At 42.7% G+C, this 23,084-nt stretch overlaps 1 protein-coding gene across 1 annotated transcript in view; it reads right to left on the bottom strand.

Moving 5' to 3' along the window:
• Positions 1-23,084, bottom strand: part of SCN8A (sodium voltage-gated channel alpha subunit 8) — a gene marked incomplete at its 5' end in the record, with an annotated part of 122,962 nt that overhangs the window by 31,260 nt on the left and 68,618 nt on the right. The window contains 7 exons of the mRNA XM_080811454.1: positions 392-546; positions 1,077-1,194; positions 1,727-2,197; positions 5,789-6,145; positions 8,068-8,241; positions 14,953-15,191; positions 20,421-20,553. Coding sequence (XP_080667580.1) covers positions 392-546; positions 1,077-1,194; positions 1,727-2,197; positions 5,789-6,145; positions 8,068-8,241; positions 14,953-15,191; positions 20,421-20,553 — 1,647 coding nt within the window. The remainder of the gene's footprint in view (positions 1-391; positions 547-1,076; positions 1,195-1,726; positions 2,198-5,788; positions 6,146-8,067; positions 8,242-14,952; positions 15,192-20,420; positions 20,554-23,084) is intronic.

The raw sequence follows: 23,084 nt of genomic DNA, 5'->3' as shown, positions 1-23,084 counted from the left end.
AACCTCCCTCCCATCTGGGGCAAGTGAAAAGAAAAGAACAAGATATTTGGGATACCAGGTGAGGAAGGGAAGATCATTTGAGGAAGTTGCTTAGAACGGGGCAAACTAAGCAGTGAAGATAATTAATTTGTGCTCTCATCCTGATAGAAAGGGGGTCTTAGATGTGAGAAGTGTCATGCTGAGTGTAAAGAAGATCAAGATTTGGATAAGTGGATTCTAATCCTAAAGGCTCAAAACATCAGGCCAAAGCACTCTGGCAGGCCATCATGCTTGGGGCCACAGCCGTCTTCGCTCTCAGAGGCACTGGGCTTGCACCCCACCTGGATCCTCCCCCAGCTCCTACAAAGCCCTTTCCCAGCCCATCCCTCCCCGTCCTCTCCCCTGGACTCACCAGGGCGCCACTGCTGAGCAGAATCATGAAAATGATGAATGTCTCAAACCAGTTGTGCTCCACAATGAGGAAACAGGTCTTCCTCAGGATCCACCAAGACTTGCCAAGCCCTTCTTCGATGTTGACCTGGCAGCACTTGAATCGCTGGACACAACCTGGCACCAGTGGGAGAGGCAGGTCAGAGCTGGAGCGGGCCCTGCCCAGACCTGCCCCCTCCTCGGCCTCCTGACCCCAGCAGGTGCTGCCCCACCACACAGCTGGGAGCACAGGGGCTGAATCAGAAGGCCTGCCTCAGCCACGGAGGGTGCCAGGGCTAGGGCTACGCTGCAACGCTACCAGGACAGGGCCCTCTGGAGTTGGGAAGATGTCCTCTAAAGAAGCAGTGAGAGGGAGGAGAAAAGGGGAGTCAGGAGGCAGACACAGCCATGACACAACAGGCCTTGCTATCGGAAGTTTTGGGCTGACGCCAAGAGAAAATGCACAGAGAAATGTTTGCAAATAGAAACTCACTCTAGGTAGGAACCAAACATGGGAAACAATATCAACTGCCCTCCAGATGAGGAGGTGGGGGACAAAGCTCCTGAGGACAGCCATGGAGCCCCCATGCCAAGCCAACCACTGGCCCTGGCAGAAATCCGCAAGCAGTGTCAGGGCCACGGCCCCCCTTGTGCTTGTCCCTTTGCACCTTCTGTGAAGCAGGCATCTGGGTCCAAGTATTCCTCGGGCTGTTCCACTGGGACTTCTTCTACTTCGGGTTTGATATCGATGGTGCTTCCTTCAGAGGAGCTAGTGTCATCCAGTTTCTAGAGTGGCAAAGAAAAGGGAGTTTAACCAACTCTGTGCGACACTTCCCCTCCACGCGACTGCTCTACCTCAGACACTGATGAAGGACCAGACAGGACTCTTTGCAATTCTTATGACCAGCTCATCACCATCCGCTTCCAGAGGGGCAAACAATTACCAGAGGGCCCTCAAAACTTCTGTCGGGACTGAAGCCTGCTCACAGATGAGGGATCCATCTGAAACGGAAGGTAGCTATTGGTGGGTCTCAGCGCTACGGCTCAGACAGATTAATGGCAGGGAAGTACTGGAGGGTTTGCTCCAGCCTCTGACTGAGATGAGCCGGCAGCAACGGAGACAGATCTAGGAACTTCTCAGGAAACTAGGTCACCCAGGGGAGGTCTAGAATAACAATGGGTATTAGGGTTGGATCTCAAACCTAGCTGGCTATTCCCCAATCTCTCTACCCAGCTCATAGCTCAACCAGTCCCGGGACCTGCCAGGGCCGCTTGTTCCCATACAGAATCAGGGCTGGGTTCTAGACTGGGACCTTACATCTTTGCTGCCTTCAGGATCCGACTCGCTGCTAACATCCTCTGTGTTGAGGTTCTCAAAATCAGACTCGCCTACAGCAATGGGCACCCGCACGGTCAAGTTGGGATTGTTGATGAAGGACATGTGGTCCTCGTCGATGATATACTTCTCCACGCTGCTGCCAATGCCACTGGTCGTGCCGTTGCCGTTCTTCTGGAAGTCACCGTTCCTGTGGATGTCTGCACCGGTGTGGTTGGCGATGCAGTTGGCCTTCTTTTCATAGAGCTCGTCCAGGGGCTTCACTTCATCGGCCTCACGCTGCTTAAAGTGGGCCTGCATGAAGGCATGCACTTTCAGTTTGGCCCACGCCACCCCCTTCTTGATCCGGATGACTGAGATTTGTAGGTTGTTCATTTCTCCATCGTCGTCCGTGGCTGCCAGATTGTCTGCACTGAAGGAGCTCAGAAGCAAGGCCAGAAACAGGTTCAGCACCTGTACCAGTGGCATTAGGAGAAAGGAGAGTGAATGTAGACAGTATGATGTGAAGTCAGCCATTAAACTAGGATTAAAACTGGAAGCCCATAGACTTCTGTGACAGGCACAAGAGTTTTTATCTTGTTTGGTTTGACAGTGCTCATGTCACTAAGTGGGCATTAAAAAAATTTTTTTTTATTAAAGTATAATTAACATATAGTGTTATATTAGCTTCAGGTGTATAATATTCAACAATTCTACACATTGCTCAGTTCTCATCACAATAAGCATTCTCTTAATCCTCTTTATCTCTTCCACCCATCCTCCCCCTCTCCTCTGGTACACATCAGTTTGTTCTCTGTATTTAAGAGTCTGGGTTGTTGTTGTTTTGGGGGTTTTTTTGGTCTCTTTTTTTCTTTGCTCATTTGTTTGTTTCTTAAATTCCACACAAGTGAAAACATGGTATTTGTCTTTCTCTGACTTATTTCACTTAGCATTATACCCCTTAGGTCCAGCCATGTTGTTGCAAATGGCAAGATTTCATTCTTTTTTATGGCTGAGTAATATTCCACTGTATACAGATACGCCCATCTCTTTATCCATTTATCTATGGATGGATACTTGGGGTGGTTCCATATCTTTGCTAGTACAAACAATGTTGCAATAAACATAGGGTGCGTATGTCTTTCCTAATCAGTGTTTTTGTTTTCTTTGGGTAAACACCCAGTAATGGAATTACTGGATCATATGGTAGTTCTATTTTTAATTTTTTGAGGAACTTCCATACTGCTTTCTACCAAGTGGGAACTTTGTTTGGTTTTGGTTGTAATACAAGGTTAATACGTCTTTTCTTGGTTCTCTTATAGTTTTACAAACATATATATGTACCCCCAAATATATTACTTTTCTTACACTCAGAAAAAGCAACAACTGCATCCATTTTGGGAAAAAAATCTCCCCAAACAGAAAATAAAGATGGACACAGCTTATTGGGAGGATTGAAGAAGAAACAGACGCCATGTATTCACGGGCAGGGGAAGTGTTGGAAAACCCACATGAAAAAAACAACTAGGCTTGGAGAGCCATGCTTTCCTACAACAAACCAAGAGAGTAGAACTGAAATACAGTTCATGTCATATTAAGAATTAATTTCCTGGGCGCCTGGGTGGCTCAGTGGGTTAAGCCTCTGCCTTCAGCTTGGGTCATGAACTCAGGGTCCTGGGATCAAGTCCTGCATCGGGCTCTCTGCTCAGCAGGGAGCCTGCTTCCCTCTCTCTCTCTCTGCCTACTTGTGGTCTCTCTCTGTCAAACAAACAAATAAAATCTTAAAAAAAAAAAAGAATTAATTTCCTTTGTTTTCCTAACATTTATAAAATAAAATAGTTTAACAAGACAGTGATTGTGACTATTGTGTTCTGTTGTATATCTAAATGTCCAGCCAAGCTTTATTTAAATAAAGCCAAGCTTTATTTATTTATGTTTTAATAGTCTATTTTACCACATTGGATATTAAGATTAATTAATTTATTTTTATTAAGACTTACTTTACAAATTGGGAGAGGTGTTCACTTCTTGATTTACACCTGGCCCTTACTTTGTCACACTTCTGAAGAAGAGCAAGCAATACATTTTAGGTGGAGATCATAGTATGGGTAGAGTGGGGGGAATGGAAACAATAAATGCACTATATGTACGCAAATTATTTGGGCCATTTGTAGAATTACAAAGGAGTATGGTTGGTAAAATGAGAGTGAGTTGGAGGGGGCTTTGAAGGCCAGGCTCAGGAATTTGAATTTTATTTAACTGGATTCACTATTGGTCTTTGAGTAGAGGAGTAACAGATGATAGAGATTTGAGAAAATCATTCCTACCAGCTACATACAGTTAGAGCTGTTGCTTGTATGAGTTAGTAGGGGTCTGGATTAGGCTACTGTAATCTCAAACCTTAGCATGCCTGAAAATCTGGGGAGAGGTTGCATGAAAAAATACGTATTTCCTTGGCCTCACCTTTAAGATTCTGATTCAGTAGATCTGGTATAGGGCCTGGGACGGCCTGTTTTAATGAGTGAAAATTGGGTGGCTGTGATCTTCAGACCACACTTACAGAAATACTGGATAGATTACAGGCATGGAAAGGATGGGGAAGATCTTAGAAATACTATTAATTAAGGTGTCTGAAAGGCATCAGATAGTTTACTGGGAAGGGAGAGAAGAGAGTCAGAAGAGACTTATAGTCACAGATTCCTAAAGACTAGGTGGGCAGAAGGACTGAGCAAAGGGGAACCTGGAAAGGTGTTACCAGAAGCAGAAGTAATGTCATGTGCTCAGGTATCTGTAGAGTAACGGGGAGAGGATGCGGAGACAAGTGAGAAGAGGAGGATGGAGAAAGGGTGGGAAGGCCGGGGCTGGGAAATGTGGATGCCGCTATGTACCAGGAGGCAGAGCTGCATTCACTGAAGAAGTGGGAAGTCTAGCGGGAGTAGGATGAGGGAAGGGTGGTCAGAAATGGAGAAAGGAAGGTATTACAGAAACATCACAGTGTCCATTTTTACAGATCATAGGAAAGAATAGGGTGGCACAGCTGGTCCAGAGGCTGGTGAGCAGGAACCCCCTCCTGGCATGCTTCTCTGGCACAAAAAGGAGGAGAACTTCTCTGGATGAGCTGACAGGGGGTCATCTGGGTTTGCCTTCTTCCAGCCCCCCTTGCTCTAGACTGGCAAGTTGGATTGGGCCTGATCTGAAAGATAAGTACTTCTTAAACTTTAGTGTGCATGTCAATCACCTGGGGGTCCAGTTAAAAATGCAGATTCTGATTCAGTAGTTCTGGGGTGAGGCCTAAGGTTCTAACATACTCTAAAGTGATCTCATTACTGCTAGTCCTCTGACCACACTTTGAGAAACATGGTGTCAAAATCTCTTTTGGTGAATATTCTACATACAGAGGCAGAAGACAGTAGGCAGACAGGTCAGAGTACAGCAAAAAGGTGATTTGCCATTTATACAAGTTAGATAAAACCCTCTGTCGGTTTAGATCAGTGGTTCTCAATGGAGGGCAATTTTGCCTCCTAGGGGACAGTTGGCAGCGTCTGGAGACATTTTTGGTTATCACAACTTAGGGAGGGTGGGGGGGTTACTGGCCAGTAAAAGGTAGAGGCCAGGAAAGCTGCTAAACATCCCACAACACATTTGTAGGACATTTCTACAACAAAAAATTATCTAATCCAAAGTGCCAACAGTGTCAAGGTTGAGAAATTCTGAATTTAAATGAATTTTTCTGTAGTAGAAAGAGCGTAGATTTTGTAGGATCTAATACAAGCCCTGACATTTATCAGTTTATCAGTTGCCTAACTTCAGGAAGGTCACTTAACTTTGCTGAGTTTTGTTTCCATAGCTATGAGAAAGGGTTGACAGGTTGTGGGGCTTATGACTCAGCAGACCTCTGTAAAGAGCAGTCTCCTTTCCTTCATTCGTACCTTAGGGCTCTTGAGCCAAGAAAGAATAAAAACTAGCACAGGCATGAAAGCTAGTAGGACCAAGACTATTGGGCTTCTGGGTCAGGGGTATGATGTTCTGGGCAAAGAATGAGAAGTTGTACAAGTTAGTACTAACCACTAAGTTGCCAATAACCATGACCATCATGAAGACGATGAGGCACATGGCCTGGCCTGCCACTTCCATGCAGTCCCACATGGTCTCGATCCATTCCCCGCACAACACTCGAAAGACAATGAGGAAGGAATGGAAAAAGTCATTCATGTGCCAGCGAGGGAGTTCACAGTCCTGGTTGATCTTGCAGACACACTCTTTGTAGCTCTTTCCAAAGAGTTGCATCCCTACCACGGCAAAGATGAAGACAATAATGGCCAGTACCAGGGTCAGGTTGCCCAGGGCACCCACTGAATTTCCAATGATCTTGATCAGCATGTTCAGGGTGGGCCAGGATTTGGCCAATTTGAAGACTCGGAGCTAAAGGGGAAAAAATTGAAACAAAAATCAAATGATACTCAATCCATTATCTTCCGCGTGGCTAAAATAAAAACATACAAAATTAGTGAGATGAGCTTAAATTTACTGAGCGACCTTGGAAAATCCCCAGGGCTTTTTAACTGTCTTAGACTAAAATGGGAGAATGTGAGGCACAGACAGGCAAAATGGGTTAATTTCACAGTACATGAAAAACTTAAACTAGGAACCAAGATTATTGCCTCTAGCCTCCTGTATTAGTCTCTGAGTCATACTGCTTTTTATGTTTTATTTTTAAATTTTAATTTTTTTTAAGTAGGCTCCATGCCTAGTGCAAAGCCCAACAGGGGGTTTGAGTTCACGCCCCTGAGATCAAGACCTGACTGAGATCAACAGTTGGACGCTTAACCAACTAAGCCACACTGGCACCCCTCAATCCACTTTTTAAGAACCCATACATGAATATATCCTTTTGCTATTGATTTTTCCTTGACACCTCAAAGAACATATGAAGGAAAATGTTGAGTTGTAGTGAAGCAAAAGATCAGGATGGCAAGGAAAGTGAAAAATAAATCATCTGTCTCTTAGAAGGGCCTATAGTGATATTAATTCAGAGGACAGAACTTCTGTTACCTGCAATCATGAGATTTCTATATTCTGTAACAAATGATTTATAAGGTCTCAGCAAATAGTCTAGAATTATAATGCATATAATTCATTATCTAGAAATAATAATGATGAGGTCATCTTCAGACATCATAAGTTAATGACTAACACAGGACATAATAGGAATTTTGGTAGAAGGCAACAGCACAGAGTGAAACATTTTTTTCCTATTAGAAGCTTGAGTCTTATCTGAGAGTTCAAGATTTACCAGGTGTTTCTCTGTATGAATATTGGGATCATTCATATTTTTTCCCTTCCTGACTGGCTTTTTAAATTATTAGGAATACTAGTGCTCAGGCTTCCACCTCTTACTCCTTCATCCCATCTTCCAGATAATAAGAACAATTTTCAAAAAGTCTACTGTGGGCTGGATCCTAAGACTAGTAAAGATCCCAAGACTAGTAAACAGAGGTTCCAGAAACTTGCTAGATATTACCTGGGACCGAGACTGAGTGAGACTTCTGTTTTACAAATAATTCCATTTTCTTCCAATTCTTTTTTCAACATGCTGAATATCCTGATGAAAAAACCTAAAATCCTTTCAGTTATAAGTGCTAAGGTATTTTTCCCGATGGGGAGAGAAAAACCTAAGCCAGTTCTGATGCTCTGAATAGGATATCCCTAAAGTAACTCAGCTTCTCAAGGAACTTAATCAGGACATCGCTTATGCTTGTGTTTATGGGAAGCTATTTTGAGGGTATCATTAACTGTTTCAAAGTCATTTTAATAATTTTAACATTAATTTTCTCAAGTACATTACAAAATCCTTCTCAGCTAATGTTATGGGGAAAAAAGCCAATGTTTAACAGTTAATTTCAATATCATTTCAAAAAATACTGTTTTGTTCCTGTTTTCTGGAAGGGGTCATCATGATGGAAGAAATGAGAGACATCTTTGAACGAGGAGAAATTCCACTTCAGGGAGATGTTCAGATAAAGAAACAGCTTTACTAGCAAATTCATTAGACCTCAGAATAGCCCTTACGAATCCTTTTTCATCTTTTAGATTAACCATTATTTTCTGAGGAACTTCCTAAAATTGACCTCTGTTTGTTGACTGACATTAAAAACTAACTTCTATATTGGGCACTTAGCAGAAAAATTTTCAAGATTTTAGTATCTAAGCCAATAAATTGCCAACAGAAATTGTGAGTAGAATATAGCTAAGGATTTTTTTAATCATTAAATTAACTTATGCAAAACTTTTTTAGTAGCTGCAAGATAGGAAATGTAAAAAGAAATTGGAGAAATATGGAATACCAATCGGAAAGATCGCAGCACCGAAAGCCCCTCCACGTCTGCTAGACCCAGTTCCATTAAACTGAGGGAGACAATAAATCCGTCAAAAATGTTCCAACCTTCTTGGAAATAATAGTAGGGATCCATGGCTATGAGCTTCAGGAACATTTCCGCTGTGAAAATTCCAGTGAAAACCTAAAGAGGGGAAGGCGGGGGTAAGAAAAAGAAATAAGAGAAAGAGAATGCCTTTATCATTATCTTTGGATAGAATATGTCCAAGAAGCCGCAAGAGCTAGCCTTCTTAAACTGTGCATCTGAGGACATCAGCACTTAGATGTCCCATGACTACTCCACATGGGGCAGGAGAGCCTTGTTTGCCTCTTGATTCAAGTACTCAGTCCCAACGTTCTCATCTTTGTTGCCAGAAACACCTAATTCACATTGCTCAAGAATGCACTTAACAAGCTATTTTAAGCAACAGGAAGACCACACAGGGGACAGACCCCTTCTAAAGGGTCAGCAGCCATTTTGAATGTTTATGTTTGGGGTGTTCGCCTAAAAAAAAACCCAAACCAAAAACCAAAAAACACCCTTCACTGAATTGTAACTCTATTTAAAATATACAGCATTATTCCTGATTTGATATTATGTGTCTTTTTTTTTTTTTAAAGATTTTACTTATTTATTTGACAGGCAGAGATCACAAGTAGGCAGAGAGGCAGGCAGAGAGAGAGAGGGGGACTCAGGTTCCCTAGAGATCCTGATGTGGGCCTCGATCCCAGGACTCTGGGATCATGACCTGAGCCAAAGGCAGAGGCTTTAACCCACTGAGCCACCCAGGCGACCCTGTGTCTTTTTTTTTTTTTTTTTTAGATTTTATTTATTTATTCAATAGAGACAGCAAGAAAGGGAATATACAAGCAGAGGGAGTGGGAGAGGGAGAAGTAGACTCCGCACTGAGCAGGGAGCCCACTGTGGGGCTCGATCCCAGGACCCTAGGATCATGACCTGAGCCGAAGGCAGATGCTTAACAACTGAGCCACCCAGGCCTCCCAATATTATGTGTCTTATCAAAGGTTGACATATGCTGCAGTGTTTCTTATTTTGAGTTGTAAAAGCAACAGAACACTGTTAAAAGTGTGCAAAATACAGGAAAAAAGTATAGTCTCATCATCTCATACAACTATCATTTTTTCTGTATTCCCTCTCTGGTTTTTTTCAAATGCATATATATTTTGACAGAGTTGTAAAATCATAGAGTACATAATATCTTGGGTCTTATTTTTCACCTATCATAACTCAATCCATGTTTCTACATAGTCTTCTAAATTCCCATTTGTATTGCTTGTATAAAATTCTACTGAGTATGTCCTCAAAGAACTTTTTCTTTTTATCAAAAATTTATTTACTTGAGAGAGAGAGAGCGTGAGCTAGGGGAGGGAGATAAAGAGAGAGAGAGAATTTCAAACAGATTCCCCACTGAGTGAGGAGTCCATCTGGGTAAGAGAATGACTTCTCCTCAGTATCATAAGACTCCTACTTTTCTACCTTTCAGAGCACCCCATGTCTCCCAATGCCTCCTGTATCCCACAGAACTTGGTAACATAATGTGCCATAAGAAAGTAAAATCCCACAAATGCCAGGTTTAACAAGACCTGCATCCTAAGCGAACCACATAACATCAGACTTTTACTGAATAACATCAGACTCTTACTGAATATTATGATTTTAGAGGAAGGCTTCATATGTAACGGGTTTTAAACTCATAATAAATTATAGCTTGCAACTACCTGGTTACCAAGTTTGCAAAGGAAGCAGTTTAAGGAAAACTTTGAAGATATGGTCTGAGGGCAGAACTGGAAGTAGTCAAAAATATTTAGATTACAGATGCTGTTGGGAAAGAGACCCAGTTAATGTATAGGAATGACAAAACAGAACAGTGTGATGGAAATCAAAATGGATATAGGGGTTGTAAGGTTTTGTGTCTGTGTACTTTTCCACGGCCCCCCATTTTTCTAAACTGAAGATGCAGTATTCGAGAACTGAAAGAAAATAATCCCTAGAGAGATCCAGTTAAGCAAAATCAAAGTTCACAGTGCCTGCTACGCATCTACAGACGGAATGTCACTGTGAGGGCAGCTAAGCAAATCCTGACAGTCATTTTCCCTCAGCATAAACCCAGGGAAGGTTTCTCTCTACAGAAATGTCAGCCTGCTTGCTGCACACTAAGTAGAGCCTGGATTTGCTGTCCCACTGGTTCTGATGGACACACAGGAAATGCTCAGTCATAAGCACTGGCTAACTGACCATGGAATATTTATACTGTGGGAACTCTGGTTCCTAAAAGAAAATCAACAATGGCAGAGTTACTGTTGCTTTTCAATAGGATGCATGGCACCCAGATGCTGGGTAGAAATGCCTGTGACAGAGGTCAGCAACCATGTTCTTTCAACATACAGTGATTGCCATCATTGGGGTTTGCTGGTATGAAAGGATTACTTTTTTTACAAATGGAAAAGGGTAGCTTTAAGGCTATCTCTATGATGCCATTCTAATTTGCACTGTGGTATGCTTCTTGAGGAGGAGAAAAGAGGAGAATTATAAGCAGCATATCAACCAACAGCTGTACATAAATGTCGCTCTTGTGAGTGTCCCCAAATATTCACCTAGGAATTTATGCTCTAATGTAGCATTTCTCAAAGAAATTGGGACTGGGGTATCAGGGCCTGGGCCTGAGAAGTGTGGGGAGAGGGTCCACAGGGAGGACACTGGTGTGGACGCTGGGGGTCTAGCACAGGAAGCCAGAGCCTGAACAGGGCGAGGAGGACAATCACCTAGCAAGAGGTAACAGTGCTTTTTGATCAAATAAATAAACTAGAAATAGAGGCGACCAGGTTTCTTTGTCAGAAGAGTTACAACTATAGAAATGGAGACACCAAAATGAACCCGGTAATTCTGGACTAGGATAAACAGCCAGCCTCATACTGAGAGGGCTCAGTCATGAACATTGCTCCAATAGATCTTGACTTCTAAATATCATTTCCACTACAACAACCAGGGCTCCTTGAGAAATGGCTGGTCCAGGCCTGAGATGGGAAAAATATAAAATTAGCCTGGACTATTCTATGATACTGGATAAAAGGAAGTAATGAGGATATGTTGACAGGACCCAGAAACCAGCTTGAAGGAACGCCCAGTGGCCAAATCAGGAATGGTTTAAACATTTAGATGATAATGGATTATAACCCACCAGATAAAACCGAAAGCCACGAGTCTACGTTGACATAAATGAATAAATCCAGGGGACGCCTGGGTGGCTCAGTTGGTTAAGCGGCTGCCTTCGGCTCAGGTCATGATCCCAGGGTCCTGGGATCGAGTCCCACATCGGGCTCCTTGCTCAGCAGGGAGCCTGCTTCTCCCTCTGCCTCTGCCTGCCACTCTGCCTGCCTGTGCTTGTTCACTCTCTCTCCCTCTCTCTCTCTCTCTGAAAAATAAATAAATAAAATCTTTAAAAAAAAAATACTATTAAAAAAAATGAATAAATCCAAAGTTTAATGAAGAAAAGTAAATTTAGATAATTTCAAAACATCTTCACAAATACTTACTAATTAAAATGGAATTATAAATGGAAAAGAGTAACTTTACAGGAGAGAAGCCTGGCAGACACCTCCTTCATCAACTGACCAAGTCCCATCAATGTGGGACAAATGGAAACCATGCCATCTGGTAGGTGCAAGGAGAAGACAGCCTCACTTTTGTGACATTCCCACCAAATGTGTAAGCTGAGTCTAGTCAGGAGGAAGCACCAGGCAAACCGAACTTGAGGGAATTCTACAAAATAATTGGCCTGCAGACTTCCCTAGTGTCAAGGTCAAGAAATGGATGAAAGACTGAGAAAGTCCGCCAAGCTGAAGAAGACTGAAAAGACAGGACAACCGAATGCAACCGGAGACTGGAACAGCATCCTTTTGCTACAGAGGACATGACTGGGATTTCTGGCAGAACCTGAAGGGGCCCGAGAATGCAGTGGTTGTGAGGTGCATGTGAATTTCCCGAGTCTGGTGGCTGTACTGCTGTTTTGCACCAGAGCGTACTTGTTCATTAAACACACATGCAGAAGGCTCAGAGGCTGTGTCAGCAGCTTACTCTCCAAAACAACATCTTAGACCGTACCTGAAACCTTTCTCCAAGTTTGAGATTGCTTAAAAAAACAAAACAAAACAAAACAAAACACCTTTTAAACTCACTATTGTGTTCAAATGGTTGCAAAAAAGGCAAGAAAAGAATCCTTACATTTATCTTCTGAATAACACAAAAGGTGTAGAAGTCACATAGCCAAACTGGGCTTCCATTTCCTTTATGGAACATGAGGGATGGATAGAATTATCTTTAAGGTTCTTCCTCGTATTAACATTTTTCCTTGTGGGAGGGTTGAGGAGGCAGCAAACTTTACAGCAAACTATTCTCTTCTCCCACCAGAAACCTCCATCTGTATATCTATGGACAAACACAGCTCAGGTCACCGTCCCAGCTGTGGGAAGTCCTTAGGGTTCCAGCCGTGAGACAGGCTGTTCCCTATTTCACAAGCTGGGCAATCTCACTCTTTTCCATCTTTTTCTCAGGTTCATTCAAAGACTCTCTCCAGATGTCCAAGTCTTTGGGAGCTCCTCTCTGCTTGTTAGATGGGATGCTGCCTGGTTCATGAATCATTTAATAAAGCCCGTTAGATTTAAAAAAAAAAAAAATGTCCAAGCTACTGAATTACACTAATACGGTTCCTATGATTTGTAGAGTGCTTTTTACTATTCCAAAAACTTCTCTATAGGTTCTCATTTTGTCCTCCCAAATACTGATGACATGGTATTATCCTTGTTTTATAGATGCAAACATCAGTGGTTAGAAATGAGTAGCATATTTTAAGTTAGTGTGTTCAAAACAGAACTCTTGATTTTACACCTCAAACCTATTCCTTCTTCAGTCATCCTATTCCCCTCGTAGCTACCAAACTTCCAAATCTAGGTACCATTCTTTATTTCTTTCCCTTCACGCTCACCTCCAATCTACTGGCCAGTCCAAAGTGTCCTGAACCATTCACTGTCTTCCATCCCCACTACTAATTGCATGCTTTCTTTACAATCCCTTGAAAATTCTTGCTCCCAGAGTGTTTTCCCATTTTAGAACTCGGTTTTGGTTGACTTGCTTCAAAAAGTCCCTGAATATTATTAGTTGCTGACCTTCCCTTCTCTCCTCTTTCTTCTTGATGATTCTGAGCAAAGTCTTCTGAATGCTCACAACTCTAATTTAGGTGTGACCCTAAGTCTCTACGGATTTTTAAGAAAGGGAAAAATAGTGTTATCTGCTGGTCTGGTCTGAGGGCAATTCTGCTGGTGGTAGGTGAAAAGACCTCTCAAATTCCCTTCAAAATCAAGGACTGGCTCTGCAAAAAGCAAGTAAAAGTAAAGACTTTGAGAAAAACAAAACATCTCAGGGAAAATGCCACCACCACCACCATCAACAACAAAATTATCAAACTATATTTTTCATTACTTAAGTCTTGGCTAATAAGATAAAGCTCATATCTGTATCATCTTGTTGATTCTTTCAAAATGTTGTTTGATGGCCAAGTTTCTGGTCTGTGAGTTACACAGCTATCAGGTACCCTTCAGAGTCAGCAGATTTCCTGGACAGCCTACAAGAGTGTCCCATTTCAAGATGACCCATATTTCATCAGGTGGCACCCGAGGGTTTATAACAAAGCAGTGAGCCTGAAGAGTGTCACTAACTCCGACGTGCAGAGTAGAAAGACCACAGAATTATCTTGGACATGTACCAGGGAACGTGATAGGCTACAAGGACTAACCAGATAAAGGATCTCCTTTGCCATGTGTGTTTTCATAATCAAAACTCAAAATGATATTATAACACTCTAATAGTATGTTAGGGCTTAATGTAAATACTCTTTGTGTGTGTCAGACGTGTGTGTGTGTGTTTGTGTATACAGAGAGAGAGAGGGAGGGAGAGGGAGAACATCAGGCAGGGATCATACTCAAAAGGTAACAAACCACTAGATCTGACTTGCTCATGGTGAAACTCCCAAGGAATAATGAAGCACAGATGATCTAGAAGATTCTTTCCAACTATATCTTTCCCATCTACCAAAATTCAACCAACTCCTGATTTTTGGACTAAAGAAATAAAACAGATAATCCCCAAATCACAACTATTTGACTTCAGAATACACTGTGCCATCTATTAAAAACAAAACAAAGCACCTCATTCTTATCTTCTAAATAATATAATAAGTTAAATATATGACTTCAGCTAACATTAAAATAAATTTGGCACAGATCAACTAACGGTAGAAACTGGATGAGAGCCCAGAAGTTGGATGGGAGGGGGAAGCCAGCCTAGAATTAAGTTTCCCACAGATAGGCCCCATATGGATAATTAAGATATGACAGCGCAGGCAAATTTATAGTTCTGTTTAATGCACTAAAAGAGCTCCCCTATTTTGTGGTGGTTGTTACTGAAGGTGAAAGGGGAAGTGATGCTGGAGTAATGCAGGAATCAATGTGAGAAACAGAATGAGAAAGAAAATCCAGAAGTCCTTGGCTCAGGTTGCTGAAAGCAACCCACTGCACCATGCCTCCCATTCTGTCACCATGGCTGGTTTTCTGCCAATAGCTCTTAAATGACGTCTTCAAAGTTCTGCAGAAAGAGGGAACAGCCAAGGGATCACAACAGTGAGCAGAAGCGGCTGGGGCTACGCCATATGTGGAAGCATTTGTCTTCCAATTAACTCTTACTTTCTTTTCAACTGAACTCCAGCTTCCAGTATTGGAAAAAGATGTCCTACAGGCAAAACATGTTCGGATCATAAAATCCGGAGACAGTGTTCCATCTTACCAGATTTCCTACAGCCAAGACGTGCTCAAACTGTGGTGTCATGGGATGGTGCTCCATGGCCATAAACAGGGTATTCAGGACAATGCAGATGGTGATGGCCAAGTCCACAAAAGGGTCCATAACAATCAAATTCACAATCTCTTTCAGTTTTATCCAGTAGGGGTGACACTCCCAGATGAGGAAAGTATTGGCAAATTTATACCAGCACGGCGGGCACTTTCTCTGAGACTCTTCCAGCTCTGTAGTGAGTAAAGAACAAACACGGTGAGAAAACAAAGGGGACTGCTTTTCACCCTCTGCTGGGTCATTATCACTTCTATTCAGCACAAGAAGAAAGGTGGTCCGAGTGCTGACCTTCCTGAGTGTGTAGTCACTCCCCCCCCCACCCTGTTTTCTTTCTCACAAAGGGAAAGAGGAGGCAGGGGCGGTCGCAGGTCACCTCCCTGTTAACAACGATCTGGTTATAAACTAGGGTTTGAATTGTCTGTTTTGGGAGCCCAGTGTCATGGTTAGGAGCTTGGCCTCTGGAGTCTGACTCCCCGGTCTGACTGGGTTCAGCACTCACAACTGTGTGATCTCAGGCAAGTTATTGGGTCCTCTATGCTTCTGTTGCGTCATCTGAAATGACACTTCCTTTACATGCTCGAGGGCTAAACGAATCCTGTAATCCTCATGCACTGACTGAGGAGTAAGCGAGGTGGTGAACATAAAGCAGCCTGGACAGTGCCTGGCACGCAGCAGGTCCTTGGTAAATGGTAGGTCTTAGATTATACATCGTATCCCTAAATAATTATCAGAGAAGCAGCCGAAAGCACACTCTGAAGACAGACGTACCTGGCCCCTCAGACATTGCTGGGCGGGGGAACCCGGGCACCGTTCTTCAGTCAGCAGAGAGAACTGAATGCGCTAAGACAGAAAGCACCTCAGAGCACCTTGGCCTATAGTAAAGGTCACAGAAGCGTCTGCTCTTAGCATTCATTCTCTGGGCAGCCCAGGCAGCGTGGGTGGCCAGCTACCCTGTGCAGGGCATCTCTTCCGGTCCCAAAGAAGTGCAAGTCAGTGAGCTCACAACTCACAACTGAGGTGGGCACAGGACTCCCACTCCTCTCCCTTCCCCTGCTCTTTCTCATCTCCCCTCTCTTCCCTTTTTGAGACATTTTCGTCCTCCTTCCTTCCTTCCCTCCCTTGGTCTTTCTCTTCTTTCCTTTTTCTCATCTTCTTTCAGTCTGGCTCTCTCGCTTTTAGAAACAGAACTGGTTAGTTTCCAACAAGATCTTATGTGATCCCCAACATACAAAACAGATAAGCCAGGAACTGCTGCAGTAGAGGCAGGAAGAGGAGCCCAGTCTGGCAGACTTCCTTCTTCCCTGAGGCACTTCCCTAGAATCCTGGACATAGACTGAGTATCACTGGACCAAGATGATCTCAAGGTCACTCACAAAACAAAGATGAAAAAGGACCCTTAGACACTAAAGGCAGAGAACCATTTAGCCAGCAACCATGACAACCCAGGCATTAGACCATAGGCAACAAAGCCCTCCTCAAGTAAAGTATGAGTTGTAATAGCTTGGATTACAAAAGTCCAAGGACCTTGATCTCCAAGGATATTCTTTAAGACATGGAGCTTTGAAAACCGGTCAGCATGATAATCCTTAGAGGCAAGGTCTTGGTTCCACGGGGTTGAATATGACTGCATCTATCCCACACCCCAACCCAATTCTGCTGACAAAATCAAATCATTCAAGGAATGAAAAAAAGTTTCCAAGCGTTTCACCAAGAACAAGATGGCTGCCTTAAATTAGTCTACTTTCCCTTTTTCCAACCAGCTGGATGGTGCCCATGGTGATGGCTTTAATTTAGATGGGGTGCTTTGGTTGGGTTTTTGATTGGCTCCCTGGTTGCTAAGAAAATGGTTGCCTTGGTTTTTCAGATTTAAGGGCCACAGTAAGCGCCACGTGGGAGTCTGCGTGGGAAAGGAAGTCTGTGAAGAAAATTTGCTTTGGCTTCTTCCTCATAGAACTCCCTCCCTTCCCAAGGTAAATTTAGTTTTCTAACCAAAAAAAGAAAATGAAAAGGTTCTCTTATTTCCATAAATTCTTACAGTACATATTTGGAAATTTGGTTCCGTTCCTTTTTTTAATCTCCTCCCTTCTCCAAATGTCTATTCACTGGCACGTGGAGGTTAAAGCAGTGACTGTTCACGTCTCTGACAGTAGACACAATTGCAGTGTTGTATGGTGCACTAGGTTCTAAGTCTCTGCCAGATACTGAAGAGGGGTTTCCCTACCCTATGGGGCACCAAGAAGGTTCCTACAGGGATACTGGGGATCTTACCCACATTTTCTCAGGTAAGATCTCAGGATAATCTTTTGGGTTCCATAAACGGTAAGACAACATCGAGCTTTAGGAGCTAGAAAGGATCAGTTAGGTGACAACAGAGATTTATAAAGTGACTCACAACTTGACAAACTGTTATTGGCCCCACATGCCTGAAGTGGCTAAGAATTTTGTCTGAGGAAAAATATTTCCAAAGAAATATCCAAAGGTTTATGGGGTTCCCCTTACTTTGCTCCTGGATATTCTCAGAGAGGTTACTGTACTCTCAACCTCAGGGGTGCTGGGGATTCTTTTCAGAGAGGGCCTCACAGTTCCACCAAGATGGTGGTGTTAGTAGACTGTGAGGTTTCTGAAGGCAGGACTTCTCTCAATTCAATTCAACTGCTTTGAAACACCTACAGTGTGCGAGGCCCTGGGAATACGCTGATGAACAAGAGTCCCCACCCTCACAGAGCTTATAGCCCCACCACGAGAGACACACAGCGGGTAAGTAATGGTGCTGACTGACACTTGGGGCTGGTCAGTTGAACACAAGGGCAAGTCAACAAATTGTGGCAGCCGACAGCACTGGCCAGTTGTCTCTCTGAGGCAGTTTTTGAACCTGTTTTACTTGGGAACCAATAATAAGTACCATCACTTCTTCATTCTTACTTCACCAACTCCCTCCTCTTCTCCCATAGCTTCACTGCTCAGAAAAGTGAGACTATAGTAGTCTGCTTACACCCTACCCCCAGTCCTCTGAACTAGCCCCAAGCTGATGGCTCTGCTGACTGAATTCTGCTGAGTTTATTGGATCCAGGTGAGCATGTCTGCAAGGGGATGGGGGGGGGGTGGGGACACAACAGGCAGGATTTTCTCCTTATTTACACGCTTCTGGAATTCTCCACTGTGCTCTCTAAGAGATCAGGTAGGTAGAAGCCTGCTTCTTTGGTTTGGTAATCCAAAGATTAAAATTATGTCAGAGTTTCCTAACAGAAGGTCTGAGAAGCAGGAACAATTATTCATTCAATGCTGGCTTTTCATGTTGTAGCAACCATTGAATACAGGGACCAGCAGTTAAATAGGAATGGATCTTTCTTAATGTCCTTTAATTCCCTCTCACATTATTCAGCTCCAGCCATTCGTTGTTCTTTGCTTACAGCAGTTCTGTCTCATCAGCTTTAACAAAGGGAGTGGAATACTAGGGGAGGGGATACGGGAATGTCTGCACAGTGAAAGACTACATGAACATTAGGACTTAGAAAAGGGAGAAAAAACAGGAATGGCTTCCTACTCAGGAACACAACTATGACTGTCTCTTTCTCCCCTGAGCTGCCCCTATGTCTGTTTTTTATCATATACGTGCTGGTGGGTGGAGGGTAGAGAATGAGGAGGGCAGAACAGGAAGAGAAAGAAGGGCACAGGGAGAAGAGGAAGGGAGAAGAAAAAGACCAAGCTACCCCTCCATTGGTTTCTACCCAGCTCAGTAGAGGAATGGAAGCACCAAGGCCTTCAAAGGGAAGCCCGCAGCATGGACGCCCCCACCATTCCAAGCACGGCAAGGGTCAGCCTAACAAACATTTCTGGTGCATTTACTTTTACTAGACCCTGAGCTGGGCCCCTTTAGTAATCAACTGAGTAACTGTGGTATTGCGTCAATAGTTCCTCCACTCTGATGTCTGTGCCAGTGGTAAAATATGCCTGTTAGAGGTGCAACTTTCTCTTTCTTTTGTCTTTCTCAACTTCCACAGATATCCCGAGAAATCCTGTTCTTGTCTCCAAGTGAAGAATAAAATTAGCCAAGGTTCTTAAGCTAGTGCTTCTTAGCTTGAAATTCTTATGCTCTGCAGTTATCTCAAAGTATAAACTACAAAGTTTAGAGATATTTTCTCAGATGATGACTTCGATGAAAATTAGAGGAAAACAGGAATAAGTGTTCAGGCAGCTGAAACAGTTAACTCAAATTCTTCCTACTTGATACATTCTTAAGATTAGTCTGGGTATAGTCTAACACCTTGCTCACAGGTGGTAATGTAAACGATCTAGGGGAGCTCCTTTCTGAGGATTCTCCCTTTATCACAGACAACCCTGCTGAATGAATGAACACACACTCTTTCTCCTTCTCTCTCTCTCAGAGTAGAAGTGGTATTGGGCTCAAATGACTTAAAAAATAACTTGTCCCAAGGACATCAGGATAGTTTTGAATCTCTTTAGCTCAGGCACTCTGGTTATTGCTGGGTTAGCCCGGGGGCTCTGAACTCTGAAGAACAGCAATCCGAGGCCTTGAGAATATTCTGGGACAGCTTGGCTAAACCAGCGTGAATCAAAACAAGAAGATTCATGCAGAATCAAACAGCATCTCGTGAGAGAAAACCCAGTCACTGAATCTACCTCCAGAGACAGCGGGAGGAGCCTGCGGTACAGACCACAGGTGGACAGACAGCTGATACTCACTGGGGGACTGTGGTGTTGTGGAAAACCCCGATGCTGCTCAGCGTGCCAGGCTGTGTGGTGCAGGGGGGCACCCAACACCAAGCACCAGCACCGACAGCAACACTGCTGCAGGTGCACTGTGATTGCACAGTGGCTGTTCTCCCATGGCACAGAGCGCCAAAATAAGAGGGGTTTCGGCTTACCTCTCACACATCAAACATATTTATGGATATGTGGGGGTGTTTGATGAGAGGCAGAACTAGGTGCCGTCTAAATGCACAGTACATTAGTCCTTCAGGGAAAACCAAGAGGGCCGCAGGTAGCTATCAAGGAAAAGAGGAAGGTATGTTGTGGGGCAGAGGGCATGGAGGGATGCCATCATTTCGTATCTTCACAGTTCCTCAGTCTACAGCCTTTATGCCTCCCCTCACCCCACCGGCTCCTCATGACCATTACGGTGTTCTTGAGATCTTCTAGCTCACTCCTGACCGTCATTTCCTTCGTAATTCTTACTTATCTGTGTACGATGCTGGTAGAAGCTCTGAAGTCCTTATTTCTCTGCATGCAGATTTGGGATGCTGGTTCCTACAGCCCATAGACTCTATTCCTAAGGTTCAGAGTTAATTTTTGCAAAATCAGGCCAATGGACAGGGATTATATTTATCACGCACACTACATTTGAGATCTTGGCGGCTTGGACCGACATCAAGGGCACATACCTTCTACTAGTGTATTTGTAACGACACTCAATATACTGTTGATTCTGTCCTTCCGCCCATAGGAGGCCAGTTGGTCCATGGAAACTAAGAGAGATCCAGGGCCTTTCTTCTTAATTTCCACCTCAGTTGTAGCCTGGAAAAAAATAGTGAATCGGGTGAGTAAAGTCTTACAAACATTAAAGCTGGGCCTTACTGGACAGACAGTCCAGAGTATGAGCAGAAACAGATGCTCTTCATGATATCTTTTACTCTGCTCCTACAATCCTATTCACCTCAAGAAGTAGAAGAAAACATGACTATGGATCATCCTAGCTCTAAAGATGACAAGACCAGGTGAAGTCTGTACAAATCTACAATGAACCAAAGAATCTGGCTGGGACCCAAGCACCTCATCTGGTTAATTCCTAGCATGGAACAGAAAGAACAGATCTCCAGGGCCAATGCCATCCAAAGCAGAACATGAATTCTCCCGTCTCAGTCTTGTATCCATAGCATCTGGCTCGAATTGGACCACATGGTAAAATAAGTAGAATTCACCTCCATTCGACATTTCATTAAGGGCCAAGTCCCTGATCACACTGAGTACTGTAGACATTGTTTCCTACATGGGTACGAGACACCATCGCTCTCTCAAACTGTTGCTTCCAAATATCAGACCTGGGCCCAACTGAATGTTAGCAAGCTGAAGTTCTACCCTAATTCTCCTCCAAGGCACTGTAAAGAAGTATGGTAAGGGTCTCACTATTTTATATCTATGTTTATTTTGCCCTGATAAAACTTTACTTTATAAGTTAACCTGAGATACTCAAATTCCCACACAAAAAGGGCAGAAAACACCATCAGACTGTTACACAAAATATTTGTTACATGCTCTACCATGGGCAGTACTGGCATGGGAAATTACAGCGCAGTATTTCTTACCGTCCCTTGCTTGTGCTCTTTGTGCCAACCTGAATATACTACATTAGATTAGCCTTCAGGCAGTGGCTTAAAAGCTAGCTTTCCAGTTACCACACCAATCACTATAACATGTCATCCATGTAATGCTGGCTGTCCCTTCCACTGTGAAGATAAGAGGGCAGAGACAGTCACCATCTCTCAGAGCACAGGGAAGATACATGTTTGTAGGAAGCTAGAGAAGTAGGTCTGATCAGTACCAGAATGACTCTAGCTGTTTTGAAAAGTCCCTAAAGAGCTCCATCAGAAAGGCTTTCTGCCCTTAGGTATGGCTAGATTTTAAGAACTGTACAGAAGAAAGTTTCTGGCAGATTATAGTTTATCTTATTACAGTGTTTCATCAAACTGTTTCACTGATTCAGACATTTGGTTTACCTTAGGGTTTGGTTTTGTTTTGTCTGGCAGAGCTACAGAAGAAATGGAAAAGAAAAAGAACTGATTTCCTTGGGAATTCCTGGCTGTATTACTATACAAATACCTGAATATGTAACAATGATGAGATGACCAGTTCCTCAGGTCATAATAAGATCTATTTCTTTGATAAGCCACTTTTTGGTGTAATTGCCAGCCTGGTATTCATAACACCTAATAAATCAGATTAGACGACTCCATTTTAACAATGAAAATCATCTAAAAATGAATGCAGAAAGGCTCCATAGAGTAGACACTCTTGTTTCTGGCATTTATTCCTTCTAGATTTTTACTGAGCTGCTCTTTGCAGATCTACAGTACATGGTAGACAATTTTCATAATGCTGACTCCCAGGTACTGTAAGATCTGATGGACTGGTTGATTCATCAAGAAAGGATGAAACTGCATTTAAAACTGCTTTGGTTCTAAGTACATCTTATCGTTTTCTGGACTTGCTGGATGTGACAAGATATGAATTCTTCAGACTTTAATAACATTAGCCTTAAAGTTAATAAAAATGCTGTCTCAAGGACCTAGTCAAATCATTAGATTAATATTTAGTGGTATCTATTTGAAAGTTATAATAATTTTTAGGTTGGATTAAAAAACTTCACATAGAGAAAAGTTTATCCCCAAACTTAATATTAAGATGGAAGAACTATTACTTATATCTTTCTATGTAAAAGTAAAATAAACTGTAGCAGGGATATGTGGAGACAACTTCTATAATGTTAAATTGTTTCAGAGTAAGGCACGTTACAGAACATACCTTCAGTTTCAGAAAAGAAATAAATAAAAGAAGACACCAAGAAAAAGAAATTTCAAAGACCATACTTAAGGAACTTCAGAGGGTAAAAAGAGAAAGTCATTATGTCACCTTTTTACATAGGCAAGAGCATTTACCACAGATCCAAATAACTGATTCCATTGAAAAATCTTACGGTAATAATAAGATGTTCAGAAAAATTCCCTTAAATTTGTAAATTAAACAACAGACTTCTAAAAATCCATGGATCAAAAATGAAATCATAACGGAAATTAGAAAATACTTTGGGGATAATGGAAACAATACAATTTATGGGATCCAGCTAACACAGTGGTTTGAGAAAATTTTACAGTGCTAAATGCTTATATTAGAATATAAAAAGATATACAATCAATGCTCTAAGCTTTCACCTTGAGAAATTAGAGAAAGATCAACTTAAAGTGCAGGTAAGTAGATGAAAGGAAATAATAAAAATAAGAATGGAGATTAATGAATTAGTAAATGCACAAACCACAGACAATCAAAAAGGG

Source organism: Martes martes (assembly GCF_963455335.1).
Source record: "Martes martes genome assembly, chromosome: 8".
NCBI lineage: Eukaryota > Metazoa > Chordata > Mammalia > Carnivora > Mustelidae > Martes > Martes martes.
This window is presented reverse-complemented; position numbering and strand designations above follow the sequence as displayed.